At 37.0% G+C, this 19016-nt stretch overlaps 1 protein-coding gene across 1 annotated transcript in view; it reads left to right on the top strand.

Moving 5' to 3' along the window:
- MEIKIN (meiotic kinetochore factor) overlaps nucleotides 1-19016 on the top strand; it is a 93787-nt gene that overhangs the window by 40718 nt on the left and 34053 nt on the right. The window contains exons 10-12 of the mRNA XM_023514754.1: nucleotides 10284-10445; nucleotides 16246-16343; nucleotides 17851-17905. Coding sequence (XP_023370522.1) covers nucleotides 10284-10445; nucleotides 16246-16343; nucleotides 17851-17905 — 315 coding nt within the window. The remainder of the gene's footprint in view (nucleotides 1-10283; nucleotides 10446-16245; nucleotides 16344-17850; nucleotides 17906-19016) is intronic.

Genomic DNA, 19016 nt, shown 5'->3' on the forward strand with positions numbered 1-19016 from the left:
CCATTTGTTAGGTAAAGTCCCTCTTATAATTATGTCTTGCATTCAAGATATATTACAAATTTTAAAGGTCACTGGTCTAGATGTACCAATTAAAGACAGATATTGTCAATGGATCAAAAAACAAGACCCAGCTGTATGTTTTCTTTTTTCTTTCTTTCTTTTTTTTTGAGACAAGAGTCTCACTATGTTGCCCTCAGTAGAGTGCTGTAGCATCACAGCTCACAGCAACCTCAAACTCTTGGGCTTAAGGTATTCTCTTGCCTCAGCCTCCTGAGTAGCTGGGACTATAGGCACATGCCATAATGCCTATCTATTTTTTTTTTTTTGGTTGTAGTTGTCATTGTTGTTTGGCAGGTCCAAGCCAAGTTCAAACCCACCAGCCCCAGTGCCCCAGCTGATGAGCTACAAGGGCTGAGCCCAGCTGTATGTTTTCTGTGAAAAAAATCCGCTTTAAATATAAAGACATGTATAGTTTTAAAATAAAGGTATGGAAAAATATAATCATGCTAACAATAATCAAAATAGGAATAGCTGTATTGATTTAGTTATCAGGAATAAGGAAGGGTATTATATTAGGATAAAGGAGGCAATACTGTAAGAAGACATAAAATTCTTAATTAACACACACACCAAGCAACGTAGCATTAAAATATATAAGGCAAAAACTAATAGAACTTCAAGGCAAGTTAGATGAACCTGCTGCTATTATAGTTGAATACTTTTACATCTGTCTATCCAAAATAGACCTGGGCCAGGTTTGATGGCTCACGCCTGTAATCCTAGCATTCTGAAAGGTGAGGTGGGTGGATTGCTTGAGTATAGGAGTTTGAGACCAGCCTAAGCAAGAGTGAGACCTCGTCTCTACTAAAAACAAAAAAACAGGCTTTATAGTAGGCGCCGGTAGTCTCAACTACTGGGGAGGCTGAAGCAAAAGGATTGCTTGAGCCCAGGAGTCTGAGGTTGCTGTGAGGTAAGTTACCACAGCACTTCACCCCGGGGACAGGGTGAGACAGCACTCCCTACCCAGGGGACAGGATGAGACTTTGTCTCAAAAAAAAAACCAAACCAAAACAGGACAGACCCATCAGGCAGAAAAAATTAGTAAGGACATAGTTGAACTCAACAGCACCATCAATCACTGTTTGATATCTATAGGCTACTTCATCCAACAATAGCAGATTACACATTCTTCTCAAGCTCACATGGGAAATTTATCATTATAGGCATCAACTTAAGCATTATACCAGGTATCCATGTAACAACAGCACTTGTACCCCCTTAATGTTTAAAAAATTTTTTTATTTAAGTTTAATGTGAGGGTACAAACAACTAGGTTACAATATTTGAGTGTTAAGTATAGTCCCTCTTGTGTCCCACAGCCAAAAGGTGTGCTAATAACACCTTTACATTGTGCCCATTAAGTGGGAGCACACCAAAACCCTCCCCTCCTCCCCTCCCCAACTTGAGTTGAGTTTTTCTCTGATGTGGGTATGTTATTAGATTGTCTGTTAGCTTCATATTCATATCAAGTATGTTGGATATTTGCTTTTCTGTTCTTGTGATACTTCACTAAGAAGAATGTGTTTCAACTCCGACCAATAAATACAAAAGATGTAAAGTCTCCATCTTTTTTATGGCAGTATAGTATTTCATATATATATATGTATATGTATATATACATATACACACACACATACACATATCATAATTTCTTAATCCATTTCTGGGTTGATGGGCTTTTAGGTTTCTATATCTCAGTGATTATAAATTGAGCTGTGATAAACAATCTAGCATAGATGTCCTTATGATAAGATTATTTTTTTTCTTCTGGGTAGATGTCGAGAAATGGGATTACAGGATCAAATGGGAGGCCTAATAATTTGAGTTCTTTGAGGATTCTCCATGCTTCTTTCCAAAGAGGCTGTATTAGTTTGCAATCCCATCAACAGTGTTAAGTGTTCGCCTCTCTCCACATCCGTGCCAGCATCTGCAACTTTGGGACTTTGTGATGCGGGCCATTCTCACTGGGATTAAGTGATATCTCAGGGTGGTTTTGATTTGCATTTTTCTGGGGATTAGAAATGATAAGCATTTTTTCATATGTTTGTTAGCCATTCATCTGTCTTCTCAGAGAAGGTTCCGTTTATGTCTCTTGCCTTATGGTAGAGGTGATTGTTTGCTTTTTTTGTTGTTGATTAATTTGAGTTCTCCGTAAATTTTAGTTATCAAGCTTTTGTCAGGTTCATAACATGCAAATATATTTTCCCATTCTAAAGTTTGTCTTTTTGCTTTACTTGTTGTGTCCTTAGCTGTGCAGAAGCTTTTCAGTTTAATTAAGTCCCATTTGTTTATTTTTGTTGTTTTGTGATTGCTACTGAAGTGTTTTTCATAAAATCTTTCCCCAACCCAACATTGTTGAGAGTTTTTTGCCACATTTTCTTCAAGGATTTTTTTATCATTTTATGTCTTCGATTTAAATCTTTTATCCATCTTGAGTCAAGTTTTGTAAGTGGTGAAAGGTGTAGTTCCAGTTTCAATCTTTTACATGCGGTTATCCAGTTCTTCCAGCAACATTTATTGAATGGGGATTCTTCTCCTCAGTGTATGCTTTTGTTTGTTTTACCAAAGATCAGATGGCAACAAGAGACTGGTTTAATCTCTTGGCTTTCTATTTGGTAACACATGTCTATGTCTCTATTTTTGTGCCAATATATACTGTTTTGATTATAGTAGACTTTTAATATAACCTGAAGTTTTGTAGAGTAATGCCTCTGGCTTTGTTTTTATTACTAAGAATTGCCTTGGCTGTACGGGTTTTTCTGATTCCATATGAAATGAACTATTTTTTTCAGTTCCTCAAAGATATTGATATTTTAATGGGAATTGCATTGAATTTGTAGATTGCTTTGGATAGTATAAACAAATTAACAGTGTTTATTCTTCCCACCTAAGAGAGTGGTGTGTTCTTCCATTTGTTAATGTCTTCAGTTATGTCTTTTAGGGTTTCATAATTCTCTTTGTAGAGGTCCTTCATCTCATTTGTTAGGTATATTCCTAAGTATTTCATTTTTTTTTAAGCTACTAATGAAGGGCATTATTTCTTTGATTGGGTTCTCAACTTGGCTCTTATTGGTATATACAAAGGTTACTGATTTGTGGACTTTGATTTTACACCCTGAGATATTACTGTATGTCTTGATCACTTCCAGTAGTCTTGTGGTTGAGTCTGAGGTTCTCTAAGATCATATTATCTGCAGAGTGAGATTTTGACCTCCTCTACTCCCATCTGGATACCCTTTGTATACTTCTCTTGCCTGATTGCATTGGCTGGAACTTCTTAAACTATGTGAATAGTAGTGGTGATAGAGGATATCCTTATCTGGTTCCAGTTTTAAATGGAAAAGCTTTCAGTTTTTACTCCATTTAGTATGATATTAGCTGTGGGTTTGTTGTAGATGGCTTCAATCAGTTTAAGAAATGTGCCTTTTTTTTTTTTTTTTTTTGAGACAGAGCCTCAAGCTATTCCCCTGGGTAGAGTGCCATGGCATCACAGCGTACAGCAACCTCCAACTCCTGGGCTCAAGCGAGTCTCCTGCTTCAGCCTCCCAAGTAGCTGGGACCACAGGCGCCTGCCACAATGTCTGGCTATTTTTTTTGGTTGCAGCTGTCATTGTTGTTTGGCGGGCCTGGGCTGGATTCAAACCTGCCACTGTAGCCACTTGAGCCACAGGAGCCGAGCTATGGCTGTATTCTTAAATGTTCTTATTAAAAGGGATGCTGACAGTTTTATCAAATGTTTTTTTCTGCATCTATTGAAAGGATCATATGCTCTTTGTTTTTGCTTTTGTTGATATGGTAAATTACATATATTGGTTTGCATATGTTAGACCAACCTTGCATCCCTTGGATGAATCCTACTTCATTGTGATGTATAATTTTTTTAATGTGTAGCTGTAATCTGTTGACTAAGATTTTTGTTGAGTATTTTTGCATCAATATTCATTAGTAAAATTATTCTTTAGTTCTCCTTTTCTGTTGGGTCCTTTTCTGGTTTTGGTATCAGGGTGATGTCTGCTTCATAGAACATGTAGAAGAACATTCTATCCTTCTCAATATTTTGGAATAGGTTCTGCAACATAGGTACAGACTCTTCTTTGAAGGTTTGATAGAATTCTGGTGTGAAGCCATCAGGTCCAGGGCTTTTTTTTCTTTTGAAACATTTTTTTATTGTGTCTTCAATCTCAGTGCTTGATATTGGTCTGTTTAAGAGATCTATTTCTTCCTGGTTAAGTCTAGGGAGGCAGTATGATTCTAGATATTGGTTCATTTTCTCCACATTATCAAATTTTTGGATATAGAGTTTCTTGTTGTCAGAGATAATCTCTTGTATCTCTGTGGTATTGGTTGTTACTTCCTCTTTTTGTTTATGATTCAGGTTATTAGAGATTTTACTTTTCTGTTTCTAGTTAATGTGGCCAAAGGTTTATCAATTTTATTTATCTTTTTGAAGAACCAACTTTTATTTCATTAATTTTCTGAATGATTCTCTTGTTTTCAGTTTCATTTATTTCTGATTTAATTTTGGTTATTTCTTTTCTTCCAGTAGGTTTGGGATTGGATTTTCCATTTCCTTAAGATGATTCATTAGATTGTTGATATGCTTTCTTTTTGTTGTTTGGATGTAGGCATCTAATATGATAAATTTCCTGCTGAGGGCTGCTTTTATAATATCCCACAGGATTTGGTAGCTTGTAACTTCATGTTGTTATGTTTGAGGAATTTAAAAATTTCCTCCTTTATCTCTTCCTTGACCCAACTGTCATTCAACATAAGGTTGTTTAATTTCCATTCCTTTGTGTGGGGATAAAATTTTTTGTTCAAGTAGAGTTCTGCCTTTAGTGTCTTGTGATATAAAAAGATACAGAGTATAATTTCATTTCTTCTAATTTTGTTGAGGTTTGATTTGTATCCAAGGATATGGTCTATTTGGAGTGTGTTCTATGGGCTGGCGAGAAGAACACATATTTCTTAGTTTTGTGATGGTGTGTTCTATCTATTAAGCCCATTGTTCCACGGTTACATTTAAGTCTCTTGTATCTTTGTTTAGTTTCTGTTTAGATGACCTCTCCAGTTCTGTCATGGGGTGTTAAAGTCCCCAGCTATTATGGTTTTATAGGTTATTGTACTGCTTCAATCATTTAAGGTCTGTTTCATAAATTTGGGAGCATCTAAGTTGGGTGCATAAATATTTAGGATTGAACGTCTTCTTGTTTTATTATTCCCTTGACCAGTGTGAAGTGACCATCTTTGTCTTTTTTAACTTTAATTGCCTTAAATGCAATGAAAATATGATTGTGACCCTTCCTTTTTTCTGATTTCCATTTGCCTGAAATATTGTTTTCCAACCCTTCACCCTGAGTCCTGTTTTGTCCTTTGAGGTTAGGTGTGTTTCATGGAGATAGCATATACATGGCTTGTGCTTTTTTATCCAATAGGCCAGGAGGATACTCAAGTGGGGAACTCAAACCATTTACATTAATTGAGAGAACTGATAATTGTGGTGGCATTCTAGTCATCTTATTTTGTGAAAGTCCATTGATTAGTTTTATCCTTATCACCATTGTGGAAGCTAGGATTTGTTCTTTAGTTTCTGGGTGTTTATTTTGCTGGTGGTCCATTGTGGTGGTCAGTGTGGAGAACAGGTTTAAGACTTGCTGTAGAGCCTATCTTGTGGTGAATTTCCTCAGTGCTTGCATATTAGTAAAAAATTTGATTTCTCCATAAATTTTGAAGCTTAGTTCAGCAGAATATAGAATTCTGGGTTGAACATTTTTTTGTTTAAGAAAGTTAAATATATATGACCATTCTCTTCTGACTTGGAAAGTTTCAGCTGAAAAGACTGTTGTCACCCTGATAGATCTGTCCCTGTAGATCAATTGGTGCTTACTTCAGGCTGCTTGCACAATTTTCTCTTTCACCTTGACTTTGGACAGGTTCTTTACAATGTGTCTTGGAGATGTTCCATTCATGTTGAGATGACCCAGGTTTGATATCCCTCTAAAAGGAGTGTTTATGAATTTGTAGTGAAATTTGGAAAATTTTCATTTATGATATCCTCCAGTAGGGATTTTATTCCTTTGGGATGTCCTTCTCTTTCAGAGATCCCTATGAATTGTATGTTTGAACACTTTATGAAGTCTCCTAATTCCCTGAGTGAATATTCTGCTTTGTCTTCTTTTTTAGCTCTTTAACTACCCAGGTTAGCTCAAAAGCTTTATCCTCAAGTTCTGAGATTCTTTCCTCTCCGTGATCTAATTTGTATCGACAATTCTACTACATCTTTATGTTCCCCAATGACTCCACCAACTCATTGACCTCCTCCATAGCCTTTCTATATTCTTCATATTTTTGATCCATTTTTGATTCTGCTTTTCTGTTTTCTCGTCAATTCCCTTTATTGTTTTTTCCCTCCATATTTTAAATCCCCTTTCTGTCATTTACACTGAATCTTTATAGGTGGAATTCTCTGTGATGTCTACCTCATACCATCTCGGAGGGGTTGCTCTGTTCTGGGTTTTCATGTTGCCAGAATTTTTCAGATGGTTACCCCTTTTGTGTGTTTTCTTCTTGTTCACTTCCTTTCTCTACTTTTTCCTCTCACTGCCTCCTTTGCTTTAAATGACCTTCTCTCTGAGCTTAGGTGTTGAAGTTGCCTACTCACTTACCTTCTGTATTGGTTTTCCTCTGCTCCAGATCTCCTTGCTGGCTCCTGTAGTCTCCTATTCCCTCACTGTGCCCCTGGGGTAATGTTTCTGGGTAGGTTTCCCCCAATCAGAGGTGGCCAAAGACCTTTCCTCCCTGATTCACTGAGAGTACCTGGCAAGTAGATGTCTCTAATCTGCCATCTTGCTCTTCTTCCTTGTTTAAAAAAATTTTTGTAAATTAAAAAATATAAATAAACTAAAATTCCATTTGATTCCCCCTCCAAAAAAAGCATAAATAAATTAGCCAGATGTTGTGTTGTATTCCTCTAGTCCCAGCTACTTGGGAGACTAAAGAAGAAGGATCAATTGAGGCCAGGAGTTCAAGGATACAGTTAGCTGTGATCATACCTTTGTACTCAAGCCTGGGATCTAAAGTAGAAACTCAAATGTCTATCTATTGATGTGTAGATAAGTAAAATGTGGCATATTATACCATAGAATGTTTGTGGCTCAAGGAGTAGGGTGCTGGCCCCATACACTGGGGGTGGTGGGTTCAAGCCCAGCCCTGGCCAAAACTGCAAAAAAAAAAAAAGTTATTTCACAGTAAAAAACAAATGAAGTACTGATACAAGCTACAACATGGATAAATCTTGAAAACATTATGTTGTATTAAAGAAGCCAGTTACAAGACCATGTAATATATGATTCCATTTATATGGAATATCCAAGATCAGCAAATATATAAAGACAGAAATAGATTAGTGCTTACTTAGGCCTGGTGGTGGTGGAATGGGAATGCACTAATGATTATGAAGTTTCTTTTAGTAGACAAAAATGTACTAAAATTAGATCATAGTGATCCTTGCATGGCCCTGTGATATACTAAAAACTATTTTATACTTTATATCAGGGGTCCTCAAACTTTTTAAACAGGGGGCCACTTCACTGTCCCTCAGACCATTGGTGGGCTGGACTGTGGGCCCCGGGACAAGTTGGCTGCTAAGCAGCACAGGCAGTGGTGGCAAAAACACCCGGTGGGCCGGATAAATGTCCTAGGTGGGCTGCATGTGGCCCACGGGTTTTAGTTTGAGGATGCCTGTGTAATATGGATGAATTTTATGGTATATGAATAATACCTCAAAAAAGGTATTTAAGAAACCAAACATCCCAATATTATTACTATTATTTTTGGAGATAGGGTCTCTGTTTGATAGGCTAGAGTGCCTGTCATCATAGCTCACTGCTACCTCAATCTCCTGGGTTCAGTCTACTTGCCTCAGCTTTCCAAGCAGCTGGAGTTAGAGGCACATGCTACCATGCCCAGCTAATTAAAAAATATTTTTTATTAGAGACAGGGTCTCACTATTGCCCAGGCTGGTCTCAAACTCCTAGTCTTAGTTGATCCTCCCTCATTAGTGTACCAGAGTCCCTCTATCCTATTATATGGAAGAGGGAAGTCCTTGAAAAGATGAGAGATGGATCCAGAATACAAAATGGAGAAACTGGTCTTTAGAAGAGTGGGATACTTCCATTGTGATACATTTGTAGATCTGGTAAAGGTGGGGGCAAGCTTTGCACTTAGAAGGAGACTCAATATTTCATTTCATGCTCTTCTGTTACCATTTTAAAATTCTTAACAACTTTTTAACAAAGGCTTCATACTTTGTAGTAAGTCCTGAGTGGTGGCATACTGTTTGATGGCTGCCATTATTAAAAGAAAGTATGAAGCAAGATTGTAATCTGAGAAAATAGTATAGAATGTGAAATAGCTATGAGAAGCTAGAGAAGTGTAGTTGAGTTGCTTTGCTTGTCTGTGGCTACTGCTTTTGTGTTTGTAGTGGTGTTGATATGTCAGACTGTGCAGTGTTTCTCAGAACTCAGCTGTGCTGGAGGTACAGAGGACATGGATATCAAGGTAAATCTGGGGCTAGGGATTTGTCAGGTATTTGTGATAGAAGAGAGAAAGATAAGAAAGTAATTATAGTGATAGACGGTGGTATATAAGCTAGATAAGTAAGGAAGAAGACAGGAGAAGACTAATAGATGAAGATAAAATTGTATGATTGGTAACTTTTAGATTTTCAATGAGGGGAAAATATTTCATGAAAATACATGTGTAAGGATTAGAAGGATATAGAGAGCTATTTGAATTGGTGACTCTAGTTTCTATTGAAGGTAAGGGCTAAGGTTTGATTGGGTAGTGACTGAAAAGGCATGATGGGTAAAGGTTATTGGAAATGTAGAGGTCAAGGAAGTGAGAGCCAATTGGTTGGATGGGTTGCCCACTTATGTGATGAAATTGATGAGAATGACAACAGGACTGCACAAAAAAAGCTGTTTATAAAGGGTAAAATCTTCAGGGAAAGAAAGAAGTCAGTGGAAGCAATATACATATGAAAGCATACAACAAGTTGAATAACTTAGGAGAGGGAGTTATTGAACATTTTTCTCTCTTTTTTTTTTTTTTTGCAATTTTTGGCCGGGGCTGGGTTTGAACCCACGACCTCCAGTATATGGGGCTGGGGCCCTACTCCCTGAGCCACAGGCACCACCCTGAACATTTTTCGATGCAGGGATTAGTTAGTAATAGTCTCCTGCTAAGGGTACTTTTGATTTCCTGCTGGATGTGGTGGCTTAACCTGTAATCCTAGCACTCTGGGAGGCTAAGGTGGGTGGATCACTTGAACTCAGGAGTTTGCGACCAGCCTGAGCAAGAGCAAGAGCAAGACCCTGTCTCTACTAAAAATAGAAAAATGGAGGCAAGAAGATCTCTTGAGCCCAAGAACGTGAGGTTGCTGTGAGCTATAATGCCATTGCATACTGTAGTCACGGCAGGGAAAAAAGAATACTGTTTATTTCTTAAAAGCAGATCGATGCATAGGAAAGATAGTTACATAAATATATACAGTATATTCCCAAAAAATTAATTTTGAATATTGATAAACAGATTTCATTATTATTTTTCTTTTCACAAAACATGATTTGGGCAGGGAAATTTTTTGAGGATACAGGTCAAGTATCCCTTATCTGAAATGCTTGAGACCAGAGTATTTCAGAGTTTGGGTTGTTTTTTCAGTTTGGGGGATATTAGTATGTGTGTGTGTGTGTGTGTGTGTGTGTGTGTGTGTAATGAGATACCTGGGCAATAGGACCCAAGTCTAAATATGAAATTCATTTATGTTTCATATGTACTTTATACACATAGTCTGGAAATAATTTTTATACAAGATTTTTAATAATGTTGTGTCTGAAACAAAGTTTTGATTGTGTTTTGACTATATCGCATCACATTAAATAAGGTGTGGAATTTTCCACTTGTGGCAGCACGTGGTATTGAAAAGGTTTTGGATTTTGGAGCATTATGAATTGTGTATTTTAGATTATGGACAGTCAACTTATATTTCAAGATATTTTGTATTTTGACTTTTTTAACTTAAATATATAGGACTTGTTATTTTTTCTGAAAAATCATTTAAATTAAATCATTTTTTCAAGTGGAAATAATGCTAGGCTATCAAGAAGTATTGAAAATGTTTTTATAGCACTTGAAATGTGTTTCATGATTATGCATTTTTTCAGCCTGAAAAAGCTTCTGAACGTAGAGATACAACATTTCAAACAAAGTTAAACTCTCATCTAAATATCAAGGCTCCATCATCTTACCACAGGTCTGCTCTTGAAAACAATGCAGATAGATCAGTTACTAACATTTTCCTGCCTCAGCCCATGAAACCTGCATTGGTAAGCATGAGTTTTTTATTAACTAATAATTCTTGCAAAGACCATAAAAATGTAATGATTGAGAAGATTTAGGTACTTAATTTATTAACAAATCTAAGTAAAAATCTAGGGATGCTATATACTTATAGCTATATACAGGCTGTTTTTTTTTAAAAATTGAACTGACAGTTGGCAATTGTGTTAGTTGGGACCACTGGAAGCATATATTGAGACAAAATTAACTTGCTTTTGTGTTTCATTATTGGGTCAGTAGTGATGTGGGAGTTACTTTGCTGTTCAAAGTCATCGCTGAGGTCTGATTTTTCATACATGTCTACCTCCTGAGGGTACATATTATCACATGATGTACAGAGTTAGTCACTGCTGCAGATACTGATGTGCTGGGAGCTTGTCAAAAAGTGATGTGAATTTTCAGAAAAATTTTGAAGAGCTATCCAAAGGCAGGTAAATACAACTTTACTGCATTATGTCTTATGCTAGTACTTTTTTCCTATTACTTCTCTACTAGTTATGCTATTGTGCTATAAAAAGAGAATACTGAAATTATAATTATTGTATTAGTTATGGGTTAGATATTTTGCATGTTCCATATTTGGAGTGCTAGGCAATACTTCTACCACTGGGCCTAATAATATCTTTTTTCCCTTTTTTTAGTTGAAATCATTTTACAAGTCTCAAGATGCCTTGCACTCTAAGTTTACATGAAATAACTGACCTGTTAGAGACAATGACAGCATAGAAGCAAGTGCTAAAGTAATATGATCACCTGAAAATGCAGCAGTACCTGTTTCTGATGAGGCTCCAGAAATGACGAAGGTGGAACTAGAAATAATCTACCAGGTTCTTTGTTGCATATTATATTCAAGATGGCTGTGATGCTGAGTCTGAATTCAATGATCCCACATACACACCTGAAGATGATTCTCCTGATGATGTAGTTCTAGCTATCTATGTCTGCTGTGCAGCAACCTCCTCTGTCAAAGAAAAAGAAAGTCACAAAAATTGTTTGCAAATGGTAGAAAGCTGACCTAACTACTCAGCCTGTGGCAGGTAGAGTTACAGGACCACCAAACAATTTCTTTACTTAACCAAGAACTTCTACAGAAATTCTTGAATTTTTTCTTGATGATAAGATCATTGAACTCATTGTCATGTACTCCAACTTATACACTGCAAGTAAGGGTATAAATCTTGGCTTGACTAGCTCAGAATGAAAATTTTTTCTGAGTGGTTACCTCTCAGTTCTTAGAAGATATATATTCTGGGGACAAAGAACAGATGTAGGTAATGTACTTGTTAGTGTGGCCATGAGATGTGATCACTTTGAAACTATATTTTCTAATTTGTATGTTGCTGATGAGGCAAATTTGGACCCAATGGACAAGTTTTCCAAGTTGCAACCTCTTGTAAGGCCACTGAGTAAGAGACATGAGATTTGTTCCAAATGAAACATATTTCAATTTTGTTGAAGTCATGATTCCTTAGTTTGGTCATCATGGGTACAAACAATTTATTAGAGGAAAGACCATTCAGTTTGGCTATAAGTTTTGGTGTGGTAGAGCCATCTGGTTTCAGCTATATTAGGGTAAACTACTAGACATGAAGAATGCAGTGTAGTTTCATCACTTGTCTTTCAGTTTAGTGAGACACTTACAGAGGCACACCTTGCACAATGCCATTTTGAATTGGATAACTTTTTCACCAGTATTGCACTGCTTGATAAGCTTAGTTCAATGGGACATCAGATAACAGATATGGTGAGAAAGGATTGCATTGACAAAGCTCCATTAGAATCAGATGTAGCTGTGAAGAAGAAAGAGCAAAGCACATTCGATTTTCAAATTGATGGCAAAGGCAATATTGTCTACAGATGAAGTAATAATTGTTCTCACTGATGCCTCATATGGTGTTGCTGGTATGGTATTGGTCCCCTGTGTCTTGTCAGTCATTATGTCCAGAAACTGAAAAAAGAGATCCAAGTTCAGCAGCCAAACATGATTAAAGTGTGTAACCATTTCTTGGGAGGCATAGACAGAGCTGATGACAACATTGATTAAGTATCAGGTATTAATCTGTGGAAAGAATTGCTATTTAAGCTCTCTTTTGTTCTGTTTCAAACTGGTCTTACAAAATGTTTGGCAAATGCATAAAACCATGAGAAGCCAGTGGATTTTCTGGAGTTTCATTGACATATGGAATGCCATTATCTGAAGACCCATGGTCATTCTCCAGCATCCTCCTTTTGACCCATGGCCAAAGAGGAATACTTTCTCAGAAGCGTAACATTGACTCATATTATGATGGCATGAATCATATGATAGTCAAGCAGGGAAAGCAAATGCAGTGTGCTGAATGTCATAAGAACACCATTTTTGATGTGAAAAATGTGATATTGCCTTACATCTGAAGTATTCTGTGGAATATCACACTGAATAGCAGTGTCACCACCTTCTTTAACATGATTTTGTATATTATATACAATATAGCAGTGATTTTGCCTCCTGTTTTGGAACACCACATAACTCAATAATGGAATATAATAATTTTTTTTCTCTTAAATGCAGGGAGAATGGGGACCAAAGACCCAATTCTTGGCAAGGGAAAACACCCCCAGAAAAGGGGGAAAATAGACAAATAAGCCAAGCAAGGCGGCATAAAAACAGTTTAGCTAGCTTACTTTTAAATTACTTGTCTGGGCAGTTTATGGTTTTACTGGAAGTCTGACCTATAATGGTTACAGCTTACAAATACCCCTGCTGGGTCCGTAAGCACTCTGAAGAACAATGACCATAGCAGAAGCTGTGTGCAAGGCCTGGAAAGGAACACAGGCTGACCTCTACCCAGTTAACAGTTAACAACCTTCCAAAAGCAAATACCCATTGTGGGGATTTGTATAATGGCCAGGGAAGAGATCAAGGGACAGCCCAAGCCCTGAAATATGAACAGGAGGGCTTGTACTCTAACCATGGAAGAAAATGCCTCCAGGTGGAGATAAGGAGAAAATTCCTCTTTTCCACCAATTCTTCAGAGGAGACCTGACACCACTGCATCATCTGCTCCACAGAGAAACTAGAGAGTCTAACCTCTCCCAAGAGATTTGTGTGCATGACCACAGACAAGAGGCTGCCTCCACACAAGGCTCAGGTTCTGGATTTCTCAAGGCTGCCCAGATCCTTGAAGCTAATGATTATAGAATAAGAACTAACATGCTTACTCGTAGAAACTGCTAATATTTTTGTTCCCTTTCTCAGCTTATCCTCTTAGCTAAATAAGAAAATTGCCTTAAATAAAATCTCGGTGGAACAAGCATTCAGGGCAACTTGCTGAAGCCCCACAAGCTAGTGGTGGACTCCTGTGCCCACTTTTAAAAACCCTATTCTATGTGTCCTGTCTTTTTATCTCTCTCTGCTTTTAATTTCATTTTCCCCAGTTGATCACCACCTTTTCCACAGGTCTTAAAGTATCCTGCCCCTGAGGCAGGACCCCAGTGCTTAAAATTCTTGTTTATTAAATTTTTCTAAGTAACATATATGAATTTTAGGGAAAAATTCAAAAAATTATCACATCTAGTATAGATGGGTTAAGAGTTCAGGTGGCTTATTGGAGCAGGTAATACCTGAGAAAGGAAGGCAAGGAAGAAGCAGGATAGTTCAGAGATAGCCTCAGTTTTCAATGCACATCTGACAAGCTTTCTCAAGGAGGAGTTCTGGCAAAGATTGTCCATTACAAAAGTCTTATGTTGGGCTATTATGCTCAGACATTGGCTGGGGCTGTCTGAGAAGATGGTGGTCTTCCTCAGCTAGAAAGTATAAGCAGATTCTAAAGATGTTGCAGCTAGAGGCCACTGGCTAACTGTGCTCCTTTCATTGGAATAGTAGGTTCTTTGCTCAAAGGGATTTGAGCAGAACACTTCAAGACTGCTACATTAATAATAAGAATAGCTATTTGTTAGTATCTCCTACTTTCTAGACACCATAAGTTCTCTTTCCACATATTATTTGTAACCTTTGTATAATCTCTAGAGTTAGAATAATTCTCTTTGTTAGAGAACTGACATATTCACTATATCAGATAAATATACCTATAAAAATTTTTGATAAAACTCCTCTAATAAACTATTCCAGATTATGTCTTATACCAACAAAACTAGTTGTAAGAAATTTTAAGACAGAAGAAAAGAATGAAAGGAAAGAAATAGAAAAAAGGAAACATAACACAAACTTTCCTCTGAAGTTTAAGTTTTATCTCAGAGTTTGTGTTCTAAACTTGATGTCATATAATATCTATTCATAAAGATTTATCAGAAGGACATGGTTGTCTCATGGATCTAAAGGTTGGAAAGGCAGTTGAAAGCTGCCTGTCTCTAGCTCTTTGACTGTCTTTCACTTTTTCCTTCTGTTCTTTCTACCTGTTTCTTTGTTTTTTGCTGTTTTAGATATTCTCTCTCTCTCAATTTCAAGCTCTCTATCTCTTTTCCCTGTCTTGATCTCTCTCTTTCTCTCTCTCTGTCCTCTGTCTCTCTCTCAGTGTTTCTAATCATTGCCTCCTTTGGTCTGTTTCTCTTCTTTTCTTCTCTTTGATCAATCACCTTTTTTTCTCTTTTTCTGTGTTTTGCCTTTCCATTTTCTCTCTCTCCCCCTTACTCTTCTTTCCCCTCCTCCTTTCATTCCCCTCCTCTCCTCCATCTCTCATTGTTGGCCTGTCCTTCCCTCTGTTTCTTTCATTCTCTTTAGCTCTTGTCTTTTTCTCATCTCACTCTTTCTTGCTGTATCTACTTGTCTTTCTCTGCCTCTTTAAAAATGGAAAGTGAATCTGGATCCTACTTTTAATTTCATTAACTTTGATTTTTCATAAATGAAAGTATTTTTATACATTTTTTCTGAGTCAGTGCCTTGCTCTGTTGCCCACACTAGAGTGCAATTATGTCCTCATAGCACTTTGCAACCTCAAATTTATGGGCTCAGGTGATTCTTCTGTCTCAGCCTCCCAAGTAGCTGGGAATCCAGGTGCCTGCCATCATACCTGGCTAAGTATTTTTTGTTTTGTTTGAGACAAGGTCTTGTCTGTTTCCTGGGCAAGACAAGAGTGCAGTGGTACCATCATAGTTCATTTCAACCTCATACTCCAGGGCTCAAGTGACCCTCCTGCCTCCAGGTCCCGAGTAGATGGGACTACAGATGCACACCTGGCCAATTTTTTTACTTTTGTAGAGTTGGGGTCTTGCTCCTCCTTGGGCTGATCTCGAAATCCTGTCTTTAAGTTCTACTCCCACCTCAGCATACCAAAGTGCTAGTATTGTAGGCATGAGCTACTGTACCCAGCCTATACATTTAAACTTTTATATATTTTAAACCGGTTATCCTTGCTATATATATGTGTGTATGTATATGTTTTAACAGCTTCAGAAATAACTTATAATCTCTCTCCATTAAAAGTACAACAATTTAATAGGAATTAAATGCTCCAAATACCTTTCTCAGCAGTTTACAAAGATAACCAAAGCACAATTTCCTAATTTAGCTCTCTAATTACTTTCATTATAATTACTAGTAACTGCAACTGAAGTATTCTTTATGGTCATTATGCCTTACAGAATTCTCTTGGATGCTGTTTGACCTAGCTAGGGTCAGAAAATTCTTTAATTTCCTGTGAACTGGCTTAAAATTTAATTAGCAGAGTAAAGAATTTGTTGATATTTTATTACATATTATGATCTAGTTTACTAACTTTAAATTGTAGTTTTACTGTATTAGTTTATTCCTTTCTGCTATTCAATACCTATTTCCTAATACGTTTATAGAAAACACATTCTGGTATTCCTGGTAAGAAAAACAGAGGCCTGTTAACAAGTACACCATTTTCAGAGACAGCTGATTTTGTGGTAAGTATTAGCATTTAGTACTTGTACTATCTGTCTTCTGGCTTCCTCTCCTCATTCTTCTATTTTTGTCAGATTAGGAGAACATTTCCTATACAGAATGGTATCTATACTTTTCTCTTGCATAAGCACACTTTTGTTGAAAGTATTCTATATACTACTGTACACAGAAGGGAGGAGGAAAGATTAGAATACTGTAGCACCAATCATGGTCTTTTTTCCCCTTCATGTATTCATGGTGAAATATATAACAAAGTTTAGCATTTTAACAGTTTTTAAATGCACAGTTCAAGTACATTCACATTGTTGTGCAACCTTCAATAGAATCCATTTTCAGAACTTTATTCACCTTGCAAAACTGGAACTCCAAGCACATGAAACTATAACTTCCTATTCCTCTCTTCCCTAGCACCACCTGGCAACCACCATCTTACTTTTTTTTTTTTTTTTTTGAGACAGTCCACTCACTTGTGGCCCTTGGTAGAGTGCCATGGTGTCATAGTTCACAGCACTCTCAAACTCTTGGGCTCAACCTTGCCTCAGCCTCCCAAGTAGCTGGGAATACAGGCGCCCACCACAATACCCAGCTATTTTTAGAGATGGGGTCTTGCTCTTGCTCAGGCTAATCTCGAACCTGTGAGCTCAGGCAATCCACTCACCTTAGCCTCCCTGAGTTCTAGGATTCCAGGCATGAGCCACCACACCCACCACCATTCTACTTTCTGTCTCTGTGGATTTGATTACTCTAGGTAGGTGTCTCATGTAAGTGGAAGCACACAGTAGTCCTCCTTTTGTTACTAATTTATGTCACATAGCATGGTGTCTTCAGTGAGTTAATTTGTGATACAGCATGTGTCAGAATTTTCCTTCTTTTTAAGGCTGAATTATGTATATACCACATTTTGTTTATCCATTCATCTGTCAGTGGATATTTGGATTGCTTGTACCTTTAGCCACTATGAAAATGGTGCTGAGAACATGGGTGTACAAATACTCTTTGAGTCCCTGCTTTTAATTCTTTGGGGTATATATCTGGAAGTGGAATTGCTGGGTCATATGGTAATTCTATTTTTAACTTTTTAAGGAATCACCACGTTTTTCTTTAGAAACTGTACCATTTTCAAATCCTACTAGCAAAATGTAGAAAGGTTCCTGTTTCTCTATATCCTCACTGCTTGCCCTACTCTGCCCTGCCCTTGCCCTTGCCCTTCTTTTCTTTCTTTTTTTGAGACAGGGTTTCATTCTGTCACTCAGGTTGGAGTGCAGTGGTATGATCATAGCTCACTGCAGCCTTGAACCCTTGGGCTCAAACAATCCTCCTGCCTCAGCCTCCTTTGTAACAGGGATTATAGATGTTAGACAATATGCCTGGCTATGGTGTGTTTTGATGTACAAATGGTTTTTCATTTTGATTATTTTTTATTTTGTTGCTTATATTTTGGTGTCATATCCAAGAAATTATTGCCAAATCTAACATCAAAACAGTCATTCTTCTGTGTTTTTCTTCTAAGAGTTTTATAATTTTAGCTCTAACCCAATCAGCATTTTTCTTGGGTTCAACTACATAACAGGAAAACAGTTTGTGAGCACGGCAGCATTAGGCAGTGAATCCTCATAAAAGCTGATGGAACAGCTTACATAGCAGTTTGGGGACAGCTCAAGTGCAAGGAGACGAGACCTACTTCCTTTTCTAACAACTTCCTTTTCATGTACATAACTTTCATAATCTCTGCAAAGGACATGCCTAATCACAAGAGTCTTTGAACTAAGGGAAACCCACAGTATGGTGTCTTTTACAGTATAGTACTTATTTATTTATAGTGCATTTATAGTTCCTCCCAGACATAAGACATTATTTTTACTCTAAGCAATGTTGCCTAGACAGTTGACATTCTTACCCTGATCTGGTTCCTAGAGTAATAGAGTTACAGAGTTAACCAAAGATTAAATGGAGGAAAAGGGTTTTTTTTTTTTTAAAACATGGGGTTTAACAAAAAGTTTTTTAAAACAATCCTTCCAGTGTTCTAAAAATCAACACTTTATCTACAAAATTAATGTTGCCTTTTTGATTCATTCTTGGTTGCTGTTTGGAATTAAAGTGTATGGATTGGAAATAAGTGTACCAAAATTATTTTTCCCCTGAAAACCTAACTCAGTAATGATTTTGCAAATAAAACCTTTTAAAAATTGAGCTGTAATGCACATTTAATAAAATTCACTGTGCTAAAGTGTGTAATACACACTTTACCATGCTTGAATGTATAATATACATGGAATCCAAACTTCATAGAACAAACAAATTAATCTTTGGTTAACTCTATAGCTTTTAATAAGGGATTTTGTTCTGTGAAGTTTGAATTCAATCAGAAGACCACACTCAAGGTCAAAGGTCCCATGGCTGTAGCTTCCCTACCCCTAGTTTTTCATTCAGGGGTTTTAGTGTACTTATACTATTGTGCAGCTATTATTGCAGTCAATTCAAGTCTAATTCAAGAGTATTTTCAGCACTCCTTTAATAGTCACTCCCTATTCCCTCTTTTTACACTTTAGTCCCTAGAAAGTATTAATTTACTCTCTATTTCTCTAGATTTACCATTTTGGATATTTCATATAAATGAAATCATATAATATGGCCTTTTGTATCTTGTTTTTTTCACTTAGTGTAATGTTTCTTTTTTTTTTTTTTTGAACCT

The sequence above is a fragment of the Otolemur garnettii genome, unplaced genomic scaffold (genome assembly GCF_000181295.1).
Source record: "Otolemur garnettii isolate 467f Iridium unplaced genomic scaffold, OtoGar3 scaffold00003, whole genome shotgun sequence".
NCBI lineage: Eukaryota > Metazoa > Chordata > Mammalia > Primates > Galagidae > Otolemur > Otolemur garnettii.